Raw genomic sequence first — 27481 nt, forward strand, 5'->3', positions numbered from 1 at the left:
ACATCTGTAGGATAACATGGGACAAAGGAACAACACCTCAGATTAACGACAGTCTGTAAATACTTTTTACAGATACTGTACAAAACAATTAATAATAATTATATTACTTTTGACACATGTTATATCAGCTGTGTTAAGCAGCCAAGACTGGTACTTACAGTTTATTCTGTGTTCAGCAGGTGTAAGCACCACAGATCATCTCAGCCAGAACTGATGTACTGAAAGAAATAAACATATTGTACAAATATATCAAATGTCTTTCTACCTCATCTGTAATATTCAAGGTGATAATCTCTCACAGTGCTGTTGATAACAGTCCACATTAAGTCCCTTGACTTCTCTCAGGGTACAAACAGATAAATATATAATAAATATGAGAACTGTTAACAGCAGTGGTGTGTGGAGATTATAGTCATATCTAAACTAGAGTCTAATTCACTGTTAAATCCATAACAGGCTAAATAAACGAGGTGGTAATAGTAATGGTGGTTATACAAGCCTGTTTTAGAACAATTGTGAAACATTATATAGTTACTATCACATGCAATTTACACGTGTAGCTTATTAATATTAACTTGTAATTACAATCAAGTGAACACATAACACACGACTCTTTACTAAAGTGATGTGAAAACTGAGGTAGTTAACTTGCTTCAATCTGTTCATTAGACGTGTTAAATAAACGGTAAATTAACACAATTACATATTAAAAATGACTTGAGGCATGTCAGCATATGTAGTATGATTATGATAAATCAATAGGTTTTGTTGTTGTAAAGTTTCAGGGTAACTTAACTCTTGTTAACTTTGTTGTGACAAATCCTTGAAGCATATACACCGCAGCACTAGCTGGTTAGCAGCAGCGGGTAGCATGTAGCCCAGCTCCTTAGCATGAGCTAACCAGGTAACGTTGAGCTCTTTGGGCATGGCGCAGTTGTCCCTAAGCCCACCTCTGTCCACTCGCACTCCGAACTAGGAGGAGTCAGCACCGGCAAGATGGCGCTGGGTGAAACGCCCATTAAGAGTCTCATTTTCACTCTTCAGAAACTAACGGGTGACGTCACGTACACTACGTCCATCTTTATATACAGTCTATGGGTGTATGGCACAGCACACAGGAGGGAGACACCGACACCAGAGACACCAGCCCCGACCACCTTAGGCTCTCAGCTCCTGTAAAATATAAAAGAAACACACACGCATCAGTAGGACTCCATACAGTTCAATCAAAGAAACAAAAGTAAAGAAACAATCCCAAAACCATATAAATTTACACCAGTAAATAACCAAAAGAACTTAATCTACACAAGTATTCAAAAGCCAAATAAAGTCTAATTAATCAAGTCATAACGGGGGTGAAATTTAGATACAAATGGAAAGGAAATAATAAAGATCCTCAAATTAAGCAGATACGTATAATCCAAACCAAAAACGGACAAACGGACCACCAGGGTACGATTGACTTGCCTGGTTTTGGTATGGTCATCAAAGGGTGCACTGGTGTATACTGAGCCACCATCTTTACGTGCTTTAAGGACTTTATACACCAAAGGCTTCCACAGGTCTTGGATTTTATGATGCCCAAATCCTGCTGCAGCACCAACTGACCCTTTCCGTGGTGCATCTCGAACGTGCCAATCGTAGTTTTTCTTCCGGCTCTCTGCAGAGATGTCCAGTCGCTCTCTGGCTCCTTCAAAGACCATCTGTAGCCAGGTCTGGTGCTCCTTAATCCATTCATGGACGTGTCCACCAACAGGGTCCTGAAACAACAGGAAGTCAACTGGTAACCTGGGCTATTGGCCGAACATAAGGAAAAAGGGAGACTCACCAGTTGACTCTAGTAGCACTAGAGTACATGTGGCAGACAGGAATTCCTTTCTCTGTTCTGAGACACAGGCAGAGTACGCAGCAAGTTGTGGAGGTTCCCCTTTTGAACCGCTCGCATTGTCAATTGACAGCCAGATGATACAGTGTTTTACGAGACTTGTCAATTCCATAAAAGCCACAAAGCTACTGAATGAGGCAACCCTCAAAGTTGCAGCCCTGGTCCGAGTGTATACGGGTAGGGACAACCAACTTTGAGAACCACTCTGTCACCAAAAGACATCAGTCATTACAAGGGTTGTTTTCGAGTCCATTATGGGCAGGCTCCAGCACTGTGTAATCCATGGTCAGGATCTCATTTGGGCAAGAAGCCAAATCCACCTCCAAGATAAAAGGCAGGGAGAAATCTGCTTAGGTAATCACCTGTGCAGAGATTAGCTTGGCCTTTAGTGCCTCGAAACTTGGAACTGGATGGAACTCCTCGGCCCAGTTCCTGATGACGCTGTGCTCTGCCCTCTTCTTAGATCTTGTGCCTGCCAGCTCTGCCACCAGCCTATGTAGGGGGGCCGCCAATTTGGTGAAGCCTTCCGCAAACGGCGATAGTAGCTGGCGAACCCCAGGAAAGACCGCAGCTCTATGGTAGTGGTGGGAGACTTCCAGTTGGCTACCACTTCTACCTTGCTTGGATCTGTAGAGACCACCTTGTCGAGATCACATGGCCCAAGTAGCTCACCTGGAAAAATGCACACTTGGTGAACTTTACTTTCAAGCCTTTCTGTTGAAGCTGACCCAGCACCACCTCCAACCTCTCCAGATGCTGTTCTACTGAGGAAGAGAAAACCACAATGTCGTCAAGGTAGAGGAGCAATGATTGGCCTTGTTGGTCAACAAACATGCATTGCATTAACCTCTGGAGGATGCTGGGAGCGTTACATAGTCCAAAGGGCATGCGGTTCCACTCAAACAATCCAAATGGGGTGCAAAATGCAGTCTTGGGCCGGTCTCCCTCAGTGACTGGGACCTAGTTGTATCCACTAGCCAGGTCCATAGTGGAAAACCAGCGAGCACCCGTTAGTCCATCTAGGGATTCTTCGATGTGTGGCAAAAGAAACGCATCTTTCCTCGTCTTGTTGTTAAATTGTCTGTAATCTACACACTTGCGCAGGCTGCCAACCTTCTTTTTGACCAGAACAATGGGGGAGGTGTAGGGGGTGCAACTCTCTCTGATCACCTGTGCTTAAAGCAGTTGATTAATATGCTCTTTTACGACCTCATACTCTGACAGGGGTATGCGTCGATAACGCTGCAGGGACATCATCTAAGAGAGGGATATTGTGGGATATCAGGTTGCTGCAACCCAAATCCCTATCATGCGCAGAAAAGACTGTGATATATTCCATGAGAAGGGACCTCACCTAACCCTGCTCTTCATCAGGCAATGGAGACAGATCCATGGTCTCTATCTGATCCTGCAAAGCATTTGTAACAGATTGAGATGCCATAGTGGCTACACTGGATGGCACCTCAGTGACTCATGTGGACAGACAAATAAACAAAAGAACTTAATCTACTAAATTATTCAAAAGCCAAATAAAGTCTAATTAATTAAGTCATAGCAAGGGTGAAAATTAAATACAATAAATAAAGGAACAGGAAATAATAAAGATCCTCAAATTAAGCAGACACGTAAAATCCAAAACAAAAAGACGACAAACCCCACTCACCCCGTTAAAGCTTTCCAGCAAAGCTCAGAGGGGTTTCTATGCTGATTCACCGTAGAAACCCATTGGTCAGCAGGATAATTTATTATGCATGAGGTGCTTTGCATTGACCATTTATGGTTGAATATGGGCATGTACAGGCCAGATATAGAGGCAGATCCACGTACACACGTTTCCAGCTGGAATTTGATTTATAAAAGAAAAATTGCCTTCAGGTGTGCATACACGCGGTTTTATAAATCTGAATCTATTTTACGGCACGCCATTTTCGGCTTTTGTGCGGACGTACACTTTTAGTGGGAATCATAAGCACTGTTTTATAAATGAGGCCACTGGTCCCTTCCTGGCGAACATGTTGCTTATTTTGCTTAATTTACCTGCATCTGAGCTTTTCTCTTCTTAATTCTCTCTCTCTCTGCTCCACCTTTTCCTTTTCTTCTGATCAAGACCTCCCATTTCCCCCACGACTATTGGAAGCGGGTGCGCGGCTGCGCACAGACAGGCGGCTCAATTAGTGACAGACGGCAGTGAGTAGTATATATTACGGTTGTGCAAAGACCACAGACAGTTTTTTCAGAAAGCTTTATTCATTTATGGCTATCGGGACATGATTCCAACAAATAAGATAACTAGAATTAGCTCACTGCGGTTGTATGCCTCCACCAACCAGTCCAGTTTCTGTATACATATTTCTACCTACTTTTTTCCAGATTCATATATTTTCCTGCCGCTGCTGGTGGCTGTTCTCTCTGAACTAGCTCCTCTACTAACACAGATATTTTTCTATATTAATACGGCTAAATTGCCGGTCTATAGTTAAACATCCACACATACCCTACCCTACTCTTTGGTGCTTTAGCGATTCTGTGTCTTTCCATCTGCGTGTCACCGGATTTTTCAGTTTGAGCTCACCCTCGTAGGCTAACAGGCTAATATATCAGCGATGGCTTCTCTCCCTCCCTCTTGCTCCACTGCTCTCTCCTGCTCCGAGTGTCTCATGTTTACTTACTCCTCTGCCTCCTTTAACAGTGGTGGTACATGTAACAAATGTAGTGTATTGGTAGCGATGGAGGCAAGGCTTAGCGACTTAGAAGCTCGGCTCCGCAGCTTAGAACCTCCGTTAGCTGTAGTTAGCCAGCCCCCGCTAGCCGCCGCGGAGCCACCTAGCTTAGCCTCCGCTAGCAGTCCCTCGACTTCTCCCATGCAGCCGGGAGCCCAGGGCGGCTGTGTGGCTGGTCGGAGGGGGCATAGAGCTATCTTTAAAAAGCCCACGATTAAAGACCAACCAGCTCACGTTTCAAACAGATTCTATCCACTGGCCTGCTAAAGCTAAACGTAAATACAGTAAGATCGTAATTCCTGTATGTCGGAGGTCACTAAAGTTAATGTTGAGTTGGTGTGTGCTTTTGCAAAAACGATGTCGGACACTGTAGTTTTCTCTGGACCTCTTCCTAACACAACAGGTGATGACATGTTTAGCCGCATGTTGTCTTTAACCGCTGGCTGTCGAGGTGGTGTCCTGTAAATGGTGTGGGCTTTGTAGATAATTGGCAAACTTTTTGGAGGAAACCTGGTCTTGTTAGGAGAGACGGCGTTCATCCCACTTGGGATGGAGCAGCTCTCTTATCAAGGAATATTACTCAGTCTATAAAATGACAACCCAGAGTTGGAACCAGGACGCAGAGCTGCAGTGCTACACACTTCTCTGCGCTCCCTCTGATTCAGTCACACAACCACAAACCCATAGAGATTGTGTCTGTCCATTGTCCCATTAAATTATGTAAATAAAAAAGTAACAGAGGGAGAATTCTACACAAAAACCTAATACAAATTAACACAACTTCTGCAACAACTCAAGAAACAAAGACTTTTAAATGTAAGATCATTATCATCAAAGGCTATTTTAGTAAATGAACTAGTCTCAGATAAAAAAATTGATTTATTGTCCCTCACTGAGACCTGGCTGCATCCAGATGAATATGTCAGCCTAAATGAATCTACCCCCCCCCAGTCATGTAAATTCACACGTTCCCCGAAACTTTGGCCGAGGAGGTGGAGTTGCTGCTATTTTTAACTCCGGTCTATCAATTAATCCTAAACCTAAACTAAGCTACAACTCATTTGAAAGTCTTGTTCTTAGTCTTCCACACCAATCCTAGAAACACCAACAGCCAATTATATTTGCTGTAGTTTACCGTGCTCCTGGGGCTTATTCTGAATTTTTAACAGAATTCTCTGAGTTTTTATCAAGCCTAGTCCTAAAAATCGATAAAATTATTATTGTCGGTGACTTTAATATTCATGTTGACAATAATAATGATAGCCTTAGCATAGCATTTATTTCAGTACTAGACTCAGTTGGTTTCAGTCAGTGTGTACACCAACCTACTCATTGTTGTAACCACACACTTGACCTTGTATTATCATATGGTGTTAAAATTTAACAACTAATAGTACTTCCACATAATCCAATTCTATCAGACCATAATTTAACAACCTTCAATTTTTGATTATCAGAATATATGTGTAACACGTCCCTGCGTCACCGTGGGTTCCTCGTCATGAACACAAGGGGGAATCAGGTAGGTTTCTTATTGGTCTCTTTATTTCCAATATTAATCACATATACAAATATACACCACCAGACACGTCTCTTCTTTGCTGTGTGCTGGTTCCAGGGCGATCTCCGCGCCCCAGCGCGCTACTGCTGATAAAGGGGAGAGAGTCATTAGTTGAACTGGAACACCTGTGTACAATCAGACTCTCTCCCTGGCACCGATCCCAGAACCCCATCTCCACTCCCTCCCTCCTGCAGCCGACGCTGACCACGCCCCATTACCACAATATGCCACTAATAAAAAACTCCTTTTCTAGATGTCTACCCGATAGTGCTGTAGCTAAATTTCAGGAAAAATCTTGTCATCTCGTCGATAGCTCTGTAAAGTCATTACGATTAACATTAGACTCAAAAAGAAACGTGTAAAACATAGTAAATTAACTTCGTGGTATAATTCCAAGACATTTGAATTAAAACAGGCGTCAAGAAAATTTAAAAGGAAGTGGCGCTCCAGCAACCATGTTGAAAATCTCCTAGCCTGGAAAAATAATAAATGAACTTCTTTAATGATAAAATTCTAACTATTAGAAATAAAATCAACCATCTCCTGCCCTCAGTTCGCACTAATACCCTAGTCTGTAAAGTTTGTACCAGAGTTTAAGACATTCACTCAAGCTGATCTTAAGATATAATGTTCAAGAATAACCAAGATGAAATCCAAGCTCAAGTGAATGTTTATGCCAAATGAGAAAGAATTCACTTTAGGTTTTTTTTAGAGATATTGCATTCACAAGGCAAAGAATGTGCTTTGCGGGGTCACAGTGACCTTGACCTTTGGCCACCACATTATATTCATGTATCCTTGAGTGTCAGTGAATGTTTGTGACAGAGGTGAGGAAATCCCTTTGGGTATTCCTATAAATGTAGCTTTATCTCAGCGTTCATTTTCTGAAATTCTGAGTAAGTCAGTGATCAGAAAACTCAACATCTAAATAATTTTTAATTATTTCATAATTGAAATTTTTTCCTGCATTCTGACAAATTCTGTCATTGAAAATCTAAACATCTTAACCATTTTTGCTAAATTTGCTTTATCTCAGCGTCCCAAGCATTTTTCAACTCAGTGAATAAGAAACTCAACATCTTAACCATTTTTCCAAATTCTGACTCATTTCCCAATTTCAAGCTTTTTTTCGCATGCTGACCAACTCTGTCATTGAAAAACTAAACATCTTATCCATTGATGCAAATGTACCTTTATTTCAGTTTTCTAAGCAATTTCTGGCAGTCTGAATAACAGTGATCAAGAAACTCAACATTTTAACAATTGTTGCAAATTTAGCTTTATCTCAGCGTTTCAAGCGTTTTCTGAAATTCTGAGTAACTCAGTAATTAAGAAACTCAACATCTAAGTCATTGTTGGAAATTAAGCCTTATTTCACAATTTTAAAAGTTTTCCTGCATTCTGACCAACTCTGTGATTGAAAAACGAAACATCGAGTTAAAAAAAACGTAAGGCTATTTGACTCTGACCTTTGTCCACCAAAATGTAATCAGTTCCTCTTTGAGTACATGTTTTTACCAAATTTGATGAGATTCCCTGAAGCTTATCTTAAGATATCACATTATCTTAAGATATCACATAAAATCCAAGACCTGTGGAAAAACATAAACATAATTTGTGAGGCCATTGTGACCTTCACCTTTGACCTTTGGCTACCAAAATCAAGTGAGCTAATACTTGACTCCAAGTGAATGTTTGTGCCAAATGTGAAAGGATTCCTTGATGGCATTCTTGAGATATCGTGTTCACGGGAATGGGACGGACAACCCGAAAACAGGCATAAAAAGGTGTGGTGGGAGAATGCATGTGAATGAACATTTCAAAGAAATGGAGGTGGTGAATTGATGCCAGATAATAGATCCCCTTTATCATAAGCATTAAAACCGGCAGTCTTATTTGTGCTTGTTAGGCATAACTGTTCTATTAGCATCCCTCAGTTGTAAAAGATATAAGCCAACTCAAATCAAATTACACAAACATTTTCAAATGATATCCCAGGGAAGAGGTTAAGATACCCAAACATTATTCAGGTATTCAGGTATTCAGGTAAAATAGGACTCCCACCAAAGCCACTGTGTGATTTGAACCCAACTCTGATGATGTAAATTTTTTGCCTTTACCTTTAAATCTGACTGCTTTTTTATATCTGTAACAATTCACCTTATATGTTATTAAACCTCGGGTACACCGCTTGACAAAACATCGCTGGTCACTGGTCCCTCACCGGCATGTCAAAAACACACATCCTCCAGGACGACAATTCCCCCCATTTATAACATTCAGGTAGAAAAAAATATACAATAAACAAATAAATATGGAGATCCATTCCCTTGTCATTATAAATTCAGGTTTCTGACAGACAAACCATGTACAGACTATATATATATATGTAGGTAACAAAAGAACAGATTACTTGTCCTCCCCTTCACATTTTTTGTACAATAAAGTTAACTTAGGTGACCTTTACAAATTGCAGGCACTGTCCTCTCTCACTGCATTAATCACAGCAGTAACACATTGCCAATTAGCTCATTTACATTTATTAGTGATACCACTGCTTACGCCATGAAACAATATGTAACTCACAATCACTTAAATTTCGGTGCCAAAGAGGTTGCATTTCTTGATTCCTTGATTCCTTATAATAAATCATAAATAATAAATCATTGATCAGCAGGGTCAGTAAGCAACTTGTTAAGAAACTAGTAATGTAATTACATTTTTCGTAGTTATGGAGTTAATTTGTACTTATTGTAAGACTTCTATAAAACATGAAATAACAGATGTTTTTACAGAACTGCACTCTTTATTCCCCCTCCAACACTGATGTAAGAGGTTGCTTCTTACTCAAACAATCTGGTGGGAATGACAAACATATCTAAGTCAGTGCTAGCAACAGTACTGCAGACTTTCATCTTAAACACTCAAATAAGACATTTGGCCTTTCTGATTAATTTGATCTCTTAAACAGAGATAGGATAGCATTTAGGATTACTAAATGTGTGGTTGTATGAGTTATTTTTCTGTAGTCAGTGTATTAACTATACACTATGGAGTTTAGTTGATGTTTGAAGTTGATAAAAATACCTTTTGTTGCTTATGCTGTGAGGTGAGTTGAGGGGTATTCAGCTGTAACATGCAACTTCACAGCTAAATTCTAGACACTGAACCTTGAATCTTGTAAGAAACATACATTAAGTGAGATCCCATTTTAAGCCTTCTTTGCCACACTTCTACAGTCATCAATAACCTCTTTTCCCTTGATGCTGACTGACACATGGTCAGGGGTGTGGCCTTCCTGTTCTGCATTTCCCTCATATCTTCAAGACATGATGAGGGAAGTCCTCTTTGATGGCTTCCTTTCTGAAATCCTGTCAAACACATTTCAAAGGGCCCATATTTTACACCTTTCTGGGATTTCATTTGAGGTATTGGTCCCCCTAAGATGATATATCAGTGGTTTAAAGCCGAAAAACTGCTGCAATGTGTATTTCCATGTCCTCTCTGCTGCTTCTCTCTGGAGCTGCAGACAGAACAGGCTGTTTTCGCCTGCTGGACTGGTACCGGCTGGGTGGGGCTGAGAGACGAGTGCGATCCCAAATTACATCATACGGGGGGATGAAGTACGAAACGAGACGTTTCGATAACATATTTCTTAGAATGTTAAACAATGTTAATGAAAGATACTTATTTTCTGCATTATTACATCCACCTTACTAAAATACATGTAGTGTAATACATCATAATACATTTTGGCAAGCAGGAGGTGCATAACTTAAGACACGAGGACCCCTTTTTCAGCAACTAAAAACATGTCTGCAAGAATTTGCTGGTGGGTGTTGATTGTATAATTCGGACAAACAAGCCACGAAAAATCACAGGGCCAAAAAAACCATTTTTCTCAGTGTAAAGCAGTAATAACCGAGTTCATGTTGAAGCATGCCAAAAATGGGAAAATCTTGATAGATGTTTTCTCTGCAACCAAGATTTCTCTCCTGCTGATGATCAATCTGATTGTGACAGACGGTCAGTGTGTTTGTGTGGGCGAGAGAGAAAGGCAAAGAGCGCTGTCTTTCTGTTCTTTTTTATGTCTTTTGGTTTTAAATTTTTAAAATAAACTGCAGATCCCGCAATTTAGTCAGCCACATTAACTACAGGATGTTCACCTGCACACACAAATTCTCGATGTCCACACACAGCACCCTCTCATTGAGGTACAGTAGCTGCGGCTGAGAGGGGATGGCAGATTTGGCAGATTATTAAATGGGATGGATTTTTGTTCATTTTGGTTTACAGGGGATGACATCAACCTTCATTCCCCACAAATTGACTACTGGGTGGGACAATTTATCAATCAATCAATCAAATTTATTTGTATAACCGATATTTACAAATCACAATTAGTCATTTGTCATATTTTTGTTGTTCTAGGTTTGTACCCTCATGGTTGAATGCACTTATTGTAATGGTTGAATGTGCATATTTTATATATTTACTTTTTTTTGGGCTTGAGTAATTTTTGGCTTTTGTGCACATTTACACCTTTAGAATGAATCCTACGCACTATTGTATAAATGAGGCTCCAGCTTCCACTGGGGCGGCTGTGGATATCTATTTAAACCACTGGAGATCTGATGCTTTTACAAGATTAGTAGCTCCTTAACTTTTCCAGCATCAGGTAGGTTGAGAGTTAAGGTCATAGCTACAAGATGAATATTTCTAGAGTAAAAAGCTCATCATGAAATTCTATGAAAATTGACATATGCTTCACTAAATACTGCCTTTAATTAAGAACTGACTCATTAAACATATATGCAGCAACAGTTTACAAAGTTTTTCATTTAAAGACTAATTTAGATTGTTTAATAATTGTATAGAGCAGGCGAGGGTAAACTCCAGCCACTGGGCAATACACAGCCCATAAGATCATCCATAAATACAAAAAAGCAACTAAAAAATGCGAAACATTCTCAAGACTGAAATAGTGAAGAGGCGACCACATTTTCAAGGTATGCCCATCAGGTCATGGTCAGGAGGAAGGAACCACACGTCATGTGGAATGTTGATTTTACCAAGTAAAAATGATAAACGATAAAGACAATCCAGTGTGTCTGATTTATGGGGACACCCACTATGATGAAAAAGGTAAATCTCACCATCATTTCAGTTGGAGACATGTTTAACTGGATGCGTTGCATGGACAAATACTCTTGGATAAAGTTAATGCTCTCTGCTACAGTTTGGTGGCCAATAAACAGCTTTCATTCGAGACAAAGCTGAAACCTAATTCTTAAGGAGAAGCTGTGATGGAGTGGGTTGTTGCTACTGTGGCACTAGAACCAGACAAAGTAAACCTGTTCATCTAATTGCTATGGCTATAACCAACTGAGAGTAGCATCATCCATGTCATTAGTAGTAATCAAACAAGCATTTCCAGCCATCCCATTGGAGAGACTTGTGATATACGCTGACGTCCCACATCATGAAGACCCTGGAGAGACTCATCCTGGAGCACCTCAGGCCCATGGTCAGGCCACACTTGGATCCCCCTCCAGTTCACCTACCAGCCCCTGCTAGGAGTTGAGGACGCCATCATCTACCTGCTGAATCGAGTCTACACCCACCTGGACAAGCCGGCTAGCACTGTGAGGGTCATATTTTGTGACTTCTCAAGTGCTTTCAACACCATACTCTACTGGGCGAGAAACTCACAGCGATGCAGGTGTACGCCCCCGTCATGTCCTGGATTGTGAACTACCTGACTGGCAGACCACAGTATGTGCGCTTGCAGCACTGTGTGTCTGACAGAGTGGTCAGTAACACCGGGACCCCACAGGGGCGGTCCTCTCTCCCTTCCTCTTCACCCTCTACACCACGGACTTCAGCTACCAGACAGAGTCCTGTCAAACCCCCCTGAAGTTTTCTGATGACTCTGCAATAGTTGTATGCATTAGCAAGGGTGAGGATGCTGAATACAGGGCTGTGGTGGGTAACTACGTGCAGCTCAACATGACAAAGACAAAGGAGCTGGTTGTGGATCTGAGGAGGGTCATGACACCGGTGACCCCTGTTTCCATCCAGGGGGTCAGCGTGGACATTGTGGAAGAGTATAAATACCTGGGAGTGTTCATAGACCGTAAGCTGGACTGGGCTAAGAACACTGATTTCCTCTACAATAAGGGCCAGAGGCGCCTCTATTTCCTGAGGAGACTGAGGTCCTACCCCCATATGTGGGGGTGGAGCTGGACTCTCTGATGGTGGTATCAGACAGGAGGATGCTGTCTAAGTTACATGCCATCCTGGACAATGTCTCCCACCCTCTCCATGACGTGCTGGTCAAACACAAGAGCACGTTCAGTGCAAGACTGAGACCACCAAAATGCACCACAGAGCGCCATCCAACTATACAACTCCTTCCTCTGAGTGTCAGACACTCTGAGACAACAGACTGGACTCATTACAATGCCAGCAATATCCGCACATATCCATGCTTGCATTCAATACTGAATGTACAGAACGCACATATTGTATATATTTCATATTTTATTTTATTGCATTGTATTTTATATACATTTTTTAAATCTTTATATGCTTATATTTCTACTCTTGCATGGAGCTATTGTAACAAACACAATTTCCCCCTGGGATCAATAAAGTATTTCTGATTCTGATATGAATGTACTGTATTTATCTATAAGACAATGCTAGGGCAAGCATTGCATACTAGCTTATAAGACTAGGTGTGGTATGTGGTATTTGTGCATGCTGTGTACTTATCACTTTATGAAACTTAAGTACATAAAAAAATCTAACAGTGGGCCCAGATACTAAGGCCCAATCCCATTTCACCCCTTGGCCCTACCCCTACCCCTTGTTTTCGAGGGTTATCTTGCTCCTTGAAATGGAGTCACAAGGGCTAATGGTTTAAATATTTCCCTACAGAGTCGGACAGCACTTCAAGAAGCCGTTACATCATCAGTAGTCGATGCGACGTGACATTATGGGAAAATACGGGATTATTGCTAGCATGCTAACGCTAGCGCGCTCGCAATCTTTTTTTTTTAGCTTGTTGGGGGGGTATAGAGCCCTACCCCTTGGCCCTACCCCTCCATCCCAACAGGTATTGGGACAGCCTACCCCTACATGTGAACGCGCAAAACGAAGGGGAAGGGCCAAGGGGTGAAATGGGATTGGGCCCTTGTCTCTGCTGTTGCCCAGGAGGTGGGTTTCTCAACCTCCTTTCTGTTTCAAAACGTCTGATTCGTCCAGAACCTAATGGTGTCATACTTGCACAAGTTGAATTTGTCTCCCCCTACAGTTATGTCAGAGGTCGGTTCTAATGGTGTATTAAAGTAGTGGTTGTTGGTCCAATTTTGACACCATTATAAATCGTATAGTTTTTTTATAGGCTTCTGTTTTAAACCCTACTAGATTTCGGAGGCACTTTTTCAGACTCAGGCAATGTCTAACTGCATTTAAAAAAAATGATGACATTACTGATTACATTTCTTTCATGCTGAATATACAGTATGTGCAAAAAATGACATTGTCTATTAAGGGTGTAAACATAGTTAAATGATTACATTTCTTTATGCTGGATATACAGTGCCTTGCATAAGTATTCACCCCCCTTGGACTTTTTCCCATTATGTACTGTTACTAACTGGAATTCAAATAGACTTAAATAAACTTTTTCCCGTTTGATCAACAAAACATGCATAGTACTTTGGAGGTGCAAAATAAATTTTATTGTGACACAAACAATAATGAGAACAAAAAAGTTGACATCTGTTGGGTGCATAAGTATTCACCCCCCTGTGTCAATACTTGGTAGAACCCCCTTTCGCTGCAATTACAGCTGCAAGTCTTTTGGGGTATGTCTCTACCAGCTTTGCACATCTAGAGATGGAAAGGTTTGTCCATTCTTCTTGGCAAAAAAGATGAAGCTCAGTCAGATTGGATGGAGACCGTCTGTGAACCGCAATCTTCAAGTCTTGCCATAGATTCTCTATTGGATTGAGGTCTGGGCTTTGACTGGGCCATTTTAAGACATTAACATTCTTTAATCCAAACCATTCCTTTGTAGCTCTGGCTGTATGTTTAGGGTCATTGTCCTGCTGGAAGATGAACCTCCGCCCCAGTCTCAAGTCTTTTGCAGACTGCATCAGATTTTCTTCAAGGATTTCCCTGTATTTGGCTCCATCCATCTTTCCCTCTATTCTGACCAGTTTCCCTGTACCTGCTGAAGAGAAGCATCCCCACAGCATGATGCTACCACCACCATATTTCACTGTTGGGATGGTGTGCTCAGGGTGATGGGCAGTGTTGGGTTTTCGCCACACATAGCGTTTTGCATTGAGGCCAAAAAGTTCAATTTTGGTCTCATCTGACCAGAGCACCTTCTTCCACATGTTTGCTGTGTCTCCCACATGGCTTCTGGCAAACTCCAAACGGGATTTTTTATGGATCCCTTTCAACAATGGCTTTCTTCTTGCCACTCTTCCATAAAGGCCAGATTTGTGGAGTAGACGACTAATAGTTGTCCTGTGGACAGATTCTCCCACCTCAGCTGTGGATCTCTGCAACTCCTCCAGAGTAACCATGGGCCTCCTGGTTGCTTCTCTGATTAATTTTCTCCTTGTCCGACTCTTCAGTTTGGGTGGACGGCCTCCTCTTGGTAGGTTTGCGGTTGTGCCATATTCTTTCCATTTTCTTATGATGGATTTTATGGTGCTCAGAGAGATGTTCAAAGCTCTGGATATTTTTTTATAACCTAACCCTGCTTCATATTTCTCCACAACTTTATCCCTGACCTGTTTGGTGAGCTCCTTGGTCTTCATGATGCTGTTTGTTCAGTAATGATCTCCAACAAACTCTGAGTCCATCACAGAACAGGTGTATTTATACTGAGATTAAATTGCAGACAGGTGGACCCTATTTACTAATTATGTGACTTGCAAATGTGACTTGTGAATGCAATTGGTCGCACCAGATCTTTGTTAGGGGTTTCACAGTAAAGGGGGTGAATACATATGCACTCAACACTTTTCAGATTTTTATTTGTAAATAATTGTGAAATCCATGTAATATTTCCCCCCACTTCCAAATGATGCACTATTTTGTGTTGGTCCATTACATAAACTCACGATGAAATAAATTTTAATCTGTGGTTATACCATGACAAAATGTAGAAAAGTCCAAAGGGGGTGAATACTTATGCAAGGCACTGTATATATGCAACTGATAATTGAGACCCAGCATAGACTGAAGTGAACACACACTGCTGCAACATCATCAGATCTGTGTGTCTATATCCCACCTGTCTGTCCACTGTCGCTCTCTCTCTCTCTCTCTCTCTCTCTCTCTCTCTCTCTCTCTCTCTCTCGCTCTCTCTCTCTCTCACCCTCTCTCTTTCTGTGTGTGTGTGTGTGTGTGTGTGTATGGGCACTGTAGGAATGCAGCCAGTGCTGTACTCAGTAAGGGAAGCTCTGGAAGGTAGACCACACTGGACCAGGACCGGAACTGAAATTTGTTATTTCAGGTACGAATGTCTTTATTGTCAGACTAAATAGTAAATTTTTTTTTAATTTTAGGTGATGTTAATGATCCAATCACATAGTGCATGACTTCATCAGACCTTTCTGAGGGACTATGGAAAAATGTGATTTCATAAAAAATGTAAACTTGACTTGATCCACTCAGTAATTTTTACAACCACTGTACATAATTTAACTTGCAGTATCAATTCTTATTTCCTCCACTTTCTCCTCAAGAAACCACTTTTGTCCAGCTCAAGGAAGAAGAAAAACAAACTTTTATACTCTGACCTTTACCATCACCTTCAAACACAACGAGGATGTCTGCTACGTGGCCTACCATTATCCCTACACATACTCTGCCATGAAGGTAATCACTCATCCATCCACCCACCCACCCATTCATCCAATAGCTTCATGTATGAGACATTTACCCGCATGAATTAATTAAAATTCTTAATAATTAAAACATGTTATCGTTGAGCGAGTTAGAAAAAAGTCATGCAGTTCATGGTATCTTCAGGAGTTGTAAATGTGCACATATGGAACTGGACTTGCTTGTGTTTCTTGAAGACGTTTCACTTAATCCAAGAGGCTCTGACTAGTACTTGACTGGACTTGAAGATCATGAGCCTGGAGGAATAGTTCAGGGCTATCAATTTATCAGTGAGTCCAAGGGAATTGTGCCAGACGTATTGAAATTCCCTAAGGGCAGTCCGAATATATCACATTCACAGTAACATGACCTGTTGACCTTTTGACCTTTAACCACTAAAATGTAATTATTTCCTCTTTGAGTCCAAGTGAATGTTTGTACAAGATTTGATGAAATTCCCTCAATCCGACCTCAAGATATCACATTAATATCACAACATATACTTATGAGGCCACCGTGACCGATTACTAAATTAGCTGCCAGCTACTTTTTTAATCGATTATAATATATTAAATAGATAAATTGCTGCAGCCCTTCATCTAGGCTTTGCTTAATTCACATACAACTATGTACAGCTCAATGGTCACCATGTTTCGCAGAGAACACTCTTGTTCACACTTTTGTGGTGTGCTTGAAGTTGTCAGTATCTCATGTTAATTGGCCTCAGTCTAGTTTATCTCGACACCATCGACGCCTAAGATGGCCGCCGCTGCATGTGGAGGTGCAGCAGGCAGGAGCAAAATTCGAACAAAACCTGAAATCTACCGCACAGATACAGGGAAAATGATTGTGGAAGATGAGTTTTTAAACTTTCTTTTTATCAAGATCAAAACTGTGAAACAGGACGAGATTGTTTTGATGACTGTGGACCATTTTGGATCAGAATGGATTACAAACTCCACCAAACTGCTTTTTGAACTGTGCCCAGGTACTACTCGCAAGCTTGTGGCTCACACTGGGCCGCAAAAAGACTCAAAGAACGTCAGGAGTTGCCTTAAGCTTCTCAATGAAGCTGGTGAAACTGTTCCTCGGTTTGTTTCCCACCATCTTGATGAACTACCACCTGTGACTTTTAACAGCCTTGATGTTTCCTGTTTGCTTGGTAAGATTGAACAACTAGGTGCGGATATTACCACCATGAAACAGGCTGTGTCCCTGCAGACAAACACCTGTAACGATCTGCGGATTATCACCGCAGACATAAACCAACGTTTGGGTGCTATTGAGCAGCCTAGAATAAATCTGGAGAGAGGGCCTATTTCCCAAACAAACAAGCCTGGAACGTCTCAGAGAGCGTCCATTCCCCAAGCCTGTGAGAAGACCCAAGATGGCATGGAGGGCCAGACCAGCGAGGAAGACTCAAGCCAGAAGGTGGAGAGTTCTGCCTCGGGCCTGGACGGACAAACCAGCGCTGCAAAGGGAGACCCTCATGTGAAGTGGAGTGACATGGCAGCTACCCCACCCTGGAACCTGGTCCAGGACAAGAGGAGCCACAACCGTCGGAAACAGGTCCCCGAAAATGCTTCAGTAAAGCCCAAACCTCGCCTGAATCCTCCTAAAGGGAGGAAAACTGGCGGCATTGTTGGGACTGGTACTGGTGGAGACATCCAAGTCATAAAGTCTAAGCTGGTGAGTGTATTTGCAACAAAATTCTCACCTGATTTAGACTCTGAGACTTTGACTAGTTACATGAAAGATAAACTTGGGCGTGATGTAACCTGTCAAAAGATAGAAACTGTACAAAGCCGGTTCAGTTCATTTAAAATAACTGCAGAGTGCAAAGAAGTGGATGAAATGTACAACCCAGAGCTGTGGCCTGAAGGCATTTTAAATGTTTATACCCCATATGACTGCTACAAAAATGAAGATGAATATATGAATAGATTGGCATTTTTAAACTCTTATATTAAGGAATGTACATATGCAAATATATTTGTGATGGGTGATTTGAATGCAGACATCTCTGATGATAAATCTCTCTTTGGTCAGCACTTGATGCAGTTCTGTCATGACAGTAAACTGGTTCTTTCTAGCATGAAATTCCTGCCTGTAGATAGTTATACTTACATCAGTGAAGCATGGCACACAACATCCTGGCTGGATCATGTAATCTGTACAGCCGATGCTCATGAAAGTCTGGAAGTAGTTGAAATTTTGTATGGGTTGACTACCACTGATCACTTACCTGTCTCTATGATGATAAATGTTGATAACCTACCAGACTGCAGCAGTTCAACAGAAGATGGCGCCAACAGGGTCAAAGTGGATTGGGCTAAACTATCCAAAGAGGATGTCTTGTATTATTGTGGGAGGTCAGATGTTCTCTTGAGGGAAGTACAGCTACCCATGGATGCTATTTTATGTTCAAATATTAACTGTGATGATGTTACTCACTGTAATGACCTATGTGAAATGTACAATAGTATAGTGAGCGCTATACATGAAGCCAGTAGTAGACATCTACACACTCACCCCAGAAAGGCTAAGAATACCAAGCCTGGTTGGAACAAGTATGTAGCAGACCACCAAGGAGCCGCTAAGGCGGCTCATAGGACCTGGGTTATAGCTGGTAGACCCAGACAGGGGCCAGCCTTAGAGCACACGAAGCTTACTAATGCTAGATATAAATATGCAGTGCGCTTTGTTGGGAAGCATGAGCAAGCCTTAAGAGCTCATTCTATGGCTGAAAACTTGCTTGGTAACAATGTCACTGAGTTTTGGAAAGAGGTAAAAGCTACAAATAGGGCCAAAACAGTACTGCCATGCCACATTGAAGGTGTATCTGGTGCAGACAATATAGCAGAGCAGTGGAGGCAGCACTATGCAGCTCTGTTTAATTGTATCAAAAGTGAGCCCTATTGTGTGGGCAAGTTAAATGAGGAAGTGATTCATTTTACTCCCAACGAGGTTTATCATGCTATAGAGCAACTAGCTGATAACAAAGCTAGTGGCAAGGATAACATCACTGCGGAGCATCTTAAATTAGCCTGCCCCAGAGTAGCAGCACTGCTGTCCATCTGCCTCACAGGGCTGATGACACATGGTATACTGCCAGACACCATGCTGACAGTCACATTAGTGCCAGTCATTAAGGACAAGGCAGGTAAAATAGGGAGTTTGGACAACTATAGACCCATCGCCTTAGCCAGCATTCTTTCAAAGGTGTTAGAAAAGATGCTACTAGATAGACTGAGTGAGTTCATTTACACCACAGAAAATCAATTTAGTTTTAAGTCTAAGCACAGTACAGATCTATGTATCTATGCCTTGAAAGAAGCTGTTGAATCCTACAGAAGGCAGGGCTCTACAATGTTTCTAGGGTTTATTGATGCTTCCAAGGCATTTGACAGAGTAAATCACCATAAGCTTTTTACTAAACTCATGCTTAGGGGTGTGCCTGGATGCATCATACGAATCCTGGTTTACTGGTATGCCAACCAAGGTATGCAGGTTAAATGGGGTACGGCAGGGGGGGGCTTCTGTCTCCAGCCCTGTTCAACCTATACATGAACAACCTGTCGAAGCAGTTGGGGAAGTGTAAGACAGGTTGTCTGATAGGGAACACTCTGTTAAACCATCTGATGTACGCAGACGATTTGGCTATTATGTCCCCCAGCACTGTTGGGTTCCAGCAGCTGTTGGATATATGCTCCGAGTATGGGGTTGAGTTTGACGTACAGTACAATGCAAAAAAGAGTGTTGCTATGTAGGACCAAGGAAGATCAGAAGCTACACTTTCCAATGTTTTACCTGTCAGGAAAATCCCTCTGTGTATCTAACTGTACGAAATATCTTGGGCACATCATCACTGACTAGATGGAAGATTATGCTGACATGTACAGGCAGAGACGAATGTTGTATGTCCAAGCAAACATGTTAGTCAGGAAATTCCACTACTGTTCTGATGATGTGAAAGTGAGCTTGTTTCGTGCTTACTGTACCCCCATGTATGCAGCCCCATTATGGGGCAGCTACAAAAAGGAGACCCTGCGCAAACTTCAGGTCGCATACAATGACTGTCTGAGGATACTGCTGAAAAAGCCCAGGTGTAGCAGTGCTAGTAAGCTCTTTTGTGACTCAGGGCTAAGCACTTTACAGGCTCTCTTGAGGAACCTGATGTTTAAGTTTATGTCTTGACTTGATGAATCACAAAACTGTATTATAATGATGCTCACAAGCCCCAGATATCAATCATATCTGTGGAAACATTGGTATGGGTGCCTTTTAAGACTCTCATGAATAAGAGTATGTTTGTATGTGTTTATGTATCTGTTTTCTTTTTTCTTTATGGTGTATGTCTTGCTATTGGGTCTAGAGCCTGTAATAAAGTTTATCATTTCATTGGAGATTTTTTTTTTCTTTTCGCTTTTCATAATAACAAATAAGCTCTCTAACTCACTGTTAGTTACTGTTGTCTCATGTGGCCATCAGTAGGCGTGGATAAATTATTTTTTGATGCATTGCGATGTGGATGTGGACATGGACGACTCTGCATCGATGCAAAGACAAAACATAATCAATTCATGTTTTCTGCTACGTTTATTTCTTTAGCGATGTCCCACCACTGCATAATTATGACCACCGCTGGTTCAACATCAGGACAGACCACACTAAAGGTCTGGTCGTCTTATACTAGTGGCTGGGGTGGCTGTGGCTGAGGGGTAGAGTAGTCGTCCTCCAACCAGAAGGTTGGTAGTTCACTCCTCAGTTTTCCCCATCTGCATGCCGAAGTGTCCTTGGGCAAGATACTGAACCCCTAAATGGCCCTTTGGATAAAAGCGTCTGCCAAATGACATGTAACAGTATGTCAGGGTCTCCTGTTGGAGTCCTGTCCCAATGACCTGCACACACTTTAATAATACAATCAAAATGCAGACATGTAAGAAATAATCAATGTATGTTGCTATATTTTCTTTCTCTTCTTCAGCTGGTTCAGTGACCTTTGGTAGTAGGAGTAAACCATTGGAAGCTGTGGAGTCTAGGCTTTACGATGATAGTTTATGTTTTTGCTTGAAGTTCCATGATCGTCAGTGCTCGCTTTGTCTGTGGGCCTTGTACATTCAGTAAAATATCCTCCATACTGGTTAGAGTGCATTGCATCTGTGTAGTAGCATTGTTGCGGGGAGTGATTCCCTATTGGTTCTCACCTAAAGCTGAAGTTCATATCAGAGGTTTTCCCTGTGCATTAGTTGGTTTGCTGCCATTTTGTGAGGGGAACTAACATGCTTTTGTAACATAGTTAAAAGGGTTCATATTAAATCCCACTAAATGGGATAACAGTACCACCTGGTGTGGTGAATATGTACCTGCAGTAGGGAGCGGTGAGCCCTAGGGGAAAGGGATGGTGGGTATTCCTCAAAGGTATCGAGTTAGTGTTCGGGACTTCACATCTCCTGTGGATGGCACCCAGACTGATAATCTACCCCACTTAATGTCTCTTTTGTCAGACTTGGATAAATGTGGTGCCGGAGCAACACTGAACAGTATCGGCACGGCTAAACTCAAATGATGTGTCACTCTACACCGATGTCTGAACATTTAGTTTGGGCTAAGTTGCATGCTTCTGATGTATCTGCAGTGGGAAAAGCAGTTGTCATTGAACCCACCCTGTCCAACACTAGACCTGCACAAATTCATGTGGGAGAGTTGAGACTTCCTTATCAGGAGACAGCTGGGTTCCAGTGAAAGTCTTAAATCCGGCTCACGCTTAAGAGAAATGCAAAGGTTGCAGATGGGTCCCCCTGTCTTTCTGTGCAGGACTTACTTGAACCAAAGCAAATCCAATCCAGTACACAGTACACGTACAGTTCACCCCCTGAAGCAAGGTCAGAGGAAGAAGTGTCACGCATCTTGAGTGACTTGGCCTGCAAGATTTGGACCTTTTATCTCGTCAAGTGTCTCCAGAGTGGAAAGATAAACTGCTGCAGATCATTGAGCAGTAAGAGCACATCTTCTCAAGGAACAAAATGTACTGTGGTAAGGCAAAAGACTTTGTCCTCAGAATCTGTTTAATGGATGATAAGCCATTCAGACGTCCATATAGACGTTGCCTCATCAGACCGACACTTTCGCTGCGCTTGGTGGAAATGTGTCTTCCTCCACGATGGACCTCACATCAGGGTTCTACAATGTCGGGCTGCATGAGGATGACAAAAAGTACACAGCGTTCTCTTCTCCCTTTGGTCTGCATGAATATAACAGGATGCCCCAAGGCCTGACAAATAGCCCTGCCACTTTCATGCAGATGATGATGTCCAACTTTGGTTATGAGAACTTCACAAGCCTGTTATGCTACCTGGTTGATCTTATGGTTTATGCTCCATCCGAACAGGTCGCACGCCTTTCTGCTAACAACTTGAAGCTCTCGCCTAAAAAGTGCCACTTTCTTCACCAGTCGGTCAAGTCCCTGGGGTACATCATATGTGAAGATGGTGTTAAGACTGACCCAAGTAATGTGCATGCTATAAATGATGTGAAGGAAGCCGACCTGATGGAGTCTGATGGACAGACACCATCTGCTAAGAAAATCAGATCTTTCCTAGGTATGGTCCTCTACTACCATCATTTTATTGAAGGATGCTCTGCCGAAGCTAAGCCACTGTTCAGCCTTGTGGCTGAACCTGCTGCATCACACAACAAAGGTAGAGGCAACAAACCAAAGTTCAAAAAAGCCCAAGTGAGACTGTCACCAACGGATTGGACTGATGAGTGCGGAGAGGCTTTCAGAGTTTTAAAACATGAGCTTGTGCACAGTGTTACACTAGCACATCCAGATTTTAATGCGCTAGTGTTACACTAGCACATCCAGATTTTAATGCCCCATTCATCCTTGCAGTTGATGCCTCTTTTGATGGCATAGGAGCTGTCCTCTCACAAATGCCTCCTGGTGGAAAGATTGCCAGACCTGTGGCATTTGCCAGAAAAACTCTCTCGGGATCACAGCTTAACTACCCAGCACATCGACTAGAGTTTCTTGCTCTTAACTGGGCAGTATGTGATAAGTTTAGCCATTGGCTAAAGGGACGAAGTTTCACTGTTTGGACGGATCATAATCCATTGACATACATCTTAACTAAGCCTAAGTTAGATGCATGTGAACAGAGATGGGTTTCAAAGCTTGCAGCATACAGTTTTGACCTGAACTATGTCCCTGGTCCAAAGAATGTGGTTGCTGATGCACTTAGTAGAGAGTCCTTTGTCCAGTCATCCAGCCCTTGTAACTGAACCTTATGCCTTGTTGCGGAATCAAGTGAGTGGGATGTTGGATAGGACAGTACAAGATGCATTCAGATGTACCACTAACACTCAGTTAGTTGTTCATCAGCCTGAGAAAGAAGCTGATGACGCCTTGTCATCTTCTCAGGGATCACTGTCTTCACAGGATGTCTCAGCTGTGTTGAATGCACATGACTCTGGAGGTGTGAGCAGATTGCTCATGTCGACCAAACTGCCTCTCTACCAAGGAGTGAACTGGTAAACCTGCAGGAGCAGGATGACGTTCTGGGCAGAGCTCTGTTTTACATCCAGCGTCACAGGAGGCCAACTAGGCGTGACCGTGCTGGTGAGTCTCGTGGTGTGCTGAAGCTGTTAAGACATAGGCCAAAGCTCTCCATCAAGAACAGGATGTTTTTCAAAGTGAAGAGGGACAAACAAATGAACATGACAACTCACCAGTTTGTTGTCCCGAACTCCATGAAGGCACAAGTCCTCAATGGTCTCCATGACTCAGCTGGTCATCAGGGCCATGCTCGCACACTTGCACTTGCCAGGCAGAGGTTCTTTTGGATAGGGATGGAACAAGACATTATCAATCATGTTAAAAACTGCTTTCATTGTGTGTTTGGGAAGACTCCAGCACCTAAGGACTGTGCTCCACTTGAGAGCATTTGCACTTCTGAGCCGATGGAGCTTGTGTGTATTGATTTCTGGACTGCTGAGCAGACTGAAGAGAAGTGTGTGGATGTTTTGGTTGTCACAGATCACTTCTCCAAACTGGCGCATGCTTTCCCGTGCAAGAATCATTCAATAAAGCAGGTTGCCCGGGTTTCCCTTAACGCATTCATTCGGATCAGGGAGCCAATTTCAAGAGTCAACTCATTAAAGAGCTCCTGGAAGTGGCCGGTGTCCAGAAATCTCACACCACCCAGTATCATCCTATAGGCAATGGGGTTGTGGAAGGCTACAACAGGACTCTTGGGAACATGATCAGGGCCCTGCTCCCCCCCCATTTAAAGGCAAAGTGGCCACAAATGCTTCAGATGCTGACTGTCTGTTACAATTGCACCCAGCACGAGACGACAGGTTTGGCTCCCTTCTTTCTTATGTTTGGCAGGATTCCCCGGTTACCAGTTGATGTTATGTTCCAGCACGCCCTTCCCAATGATACTGTTGTTGGTCACAGTGATTTTGTCCTTCGTTTGAAGCGTGACCTGTCTCAAGCTGCATGCATTGCCTGGCAGAACAGTCGGACGGAACAAGCTTGTCAGGCGACAAACTACAACCGCAAAGCAAAGGGATCACCCCACACCGTTGGTGACATGGTCTTGCTTGCAAATCGTGGTGAGAGAGGGAAGAGGCGGACAAATAGGAATCCACAGTCTATGAAGTGGCATCTGTAAAACCTGGAATCAATGTTTACTGCATCAGGGACCCTGTGACATCAAGAGAAAAAGTTGTTCACAGAAACCTTCTACTCCCTGCAAGTTTTCTTCCCACAGGAGATGATGATGATTCAAGCTGCTCTTCTGTTGACGGCAGTGAGCAATGTGAACCAGTCGTTGATGTACAAGACATTGAGTCAAAGACACGTACCTGGCTTCTGCAGATGGATGATGCAAGTGATGTGGATGCTATAGACAGCCAGGCTGATTGTTCTCGTGCTATAGTGGTGTTGTGCAATAATGCATTAAACGTGATACCATAAAATGGTGTGCCTTTCGGCATTCAATAAATTTGGTTATCAAAATAAAATATTGAATATTAATATTACAAATATTAATATTAAATAATAACTTTAATTGATTAAAGTTACCTCGGGGCACCACCCTTCAAAGGAAGGGAAAAGATTGAGGCACCCTGGGAGACTGCGTTCTGGAGGCTCTGGTTTTCTCCAGAACAAAGGACATGCGGCTTCAGGCTTTTGCCTACCCATGTAGGCCCGAACTGTGTTTCACAAAAACCATGTCCCAACAGTGGTAAGCAGCCCACCCCCGCATACTGAACTGACTGTAGCCCCACATGCTGTGTGAGAAGCTTTGGAGTCCTCTGATTCTGTCAAACAAGCTTTACAGTTGCCTTCACTTGGTTGCCATCTGACTTAATGTTTACGATTATGCTCTTTTGAGTATTAGTGTACCCCAATTTAGCAGGATTTAAGGGGGGTGTACGTAACATAGTTATAAGGGTTCATATTTAATCCCACTAAATGGGATAACAGTGCCACCTGGTGTGGTGAATATGTACCTCCAGGGAGCGGTGAGCTCTACGGGCAAGGGATTGTGGCTATTCCTCAAAGTTATCGAGGAACGCCATGAGGTAGGGTGTGTGTGTTGAAGTCTGTAAGCATGTTTGTTGTTAACTACATGAAATGTTAGTTAAGCAGGATTTATTTAATGCGATTTTACATGTCTAGGATACATTTTGCAATCTTTTTATTCAGCTACCGATCGTCTTTTATATGTTTTATTGTCTGTAAAGATTCACCTATGTAAGCTAGCTAACATTATATATGCTGTCTTTACAGTGAGCACGCAACTGCCTTTGTTTTGATGACCCTTCCACTCTGTGTTTTATATAAAATATGCAGGTATGTTCATAAAACGTCATGTTACAAACTGTTTTGATATAATGCAGCTTAGATATTTTCTGCTGTTTAGTTATTGTGTTTTTATGTTGCTAAATGTTATGACTGAAAGGAAACAAAAAAAGGTAATAGCATGTTATGTGTGCTCTGTAAAATAATGTTTTTTTTTATATAGGCAAACAGTTATTTCTTTATTGTTTTAAGAGCGAGAGACTTCTGTTTTGTACTATTTATTTTATCACATGTCCCAAATTCCACTATATGATCACTTGATCACAGTGTGAAATTATAGTTTTGTTTTATATTATTATTTAGACAAAAAGGTATTGAGGAATGCCATGAGTGAGCGCGCGACTGCCTTCGTTTTGATGACCCTTCCGCTCTTGTGTTTTATATCAAATATTCAGAGTCAATAAACATTTGTTGCCAACAACAACATTGACCAGCGTCAAGGGAATCATTGTGGGAGAAGACAGATCACAGCGGTCACACTTTACTAGTTGTAGGCATGTGAATGTGTAAAATGGGTGTGTGAGTGGGTTTGGGGGTGGAAGGTGAGTATGGTTGTCTAAACTGAACTAATCTTAATTATGTTTCGCAAGGATTGTCAGACTCAGGAACGAACTATCAAAATTTTAAATATGCACAGGACAAGCAGGCACACATCCACATCATGTGAAATAATGAAAAAACCAAGCAATGTATGTACAAAAAATTAGACTAAATACGTGATGAGCAACTATCGACCCAAAACTACCGAACATAAGTGCTAGGGATTTCAACGATGAGGGAGAGGTATAATCCAGTGTCGAGGCATAGGAGCTGGTTGTCTTCTGAGGTTCATCCAGCAGCACACACTGTGACAGATTTCGGCAGAGCAGGGGTAGGGAACCACAATCATATTTCATTCCAGCAGGACTGAGTGAACAAGAAAAAGAGCCAAATCTCAAAATAATAACAATTAGGTAAACCAATTTCCAGGATCATGTAGGTACCTGATACTGTCACTGTCATTACTAATTTGATCTTCCAAGTCCCATCTGCAACTATACAAGAGGGAGGAAGAATAGTGTGAACAATCGGAGGTGCCTAATCATGTGTTTGAGCATCTGGTATATTGCGATAGCCAGCGTGATAAGTCTATGAAAAATGCTAAGAAATCATGATACACTGCAATAGGAAGCTGTGGCATTTGTCCAGCTGTTCTCTGGACTAAAGTAACAGCAGAGTGGTAGCTGCAGCACATAATTGAGGCTGAATTGTGGCAGTTGAAGGACAGGGAGATGAGTGATTGAAGAAATGTGTTCAGTTAAGTTATTTACCATGCTCTGTTTGCTGTCAGTGTTCAAAGGGATTGTTCACCTTGTCCCAGGAGCACACCATGGGTGACAGCTTTCTGAATTGTCCTGGTTTCTGGCTCCATATGGACCCATATGCAATTGAAAACAAGAAGATAGGAAATGGTTAAAAACATTCCTTTGATTACCTGCCCTCTGGCTGGGATATATGTCATTTCATCTGAATAGAATCTATAGCTGCTT

The 27481-nt window shown here is 42.1% G+C and overlaps 1 protein-coding gene across 5 annotated transcripts in view; it reads left to right on the forward strand.

Moving 5' to 3' along the window:
* The window catches only part of LOC117762746 (cytosolic carboxypeptidase 4), a 169983-nt gene that overhangs the window by 86008 nt on the left and 56494 nt on the right, over window positions 1–27481 (forward strand). For all 5 annotated transcript variants that reach the window (XM_034587325.1, XM_034587329.1, XM_034587328.1 and 2 more), the window contains 2 exons: window positions 15620–15707; window positions 15940–16072. In XM_034587325.1, coding sequence (XP_034443216.1) covers window positions 15620–15707; window positions 15940–16072 — 221 coding nt within the window. The remainder of the gene's footprint in view (window positions 1–15619; window positions 15708–15939; window positions 16073–27481) is intronic.

The sequence above is a fragment of the Hippoglossus hippoglossus genome, chromosome 6 (assembly GCF_009819705.1).
Source record: "Hippoglossus hippoglossus isolate fHipHip1 chromosome 6, fHipHip1.pri, whole genome shotgun sequence".
In the NCBI taxonomy this organism is placed as follows: Eukaryota; Metazoa; Chordata; class Actinopteri; order Pleuronectiformes; family Pleuronectidae; genus Hippoglossus; species Hippoglossus hippoglossus.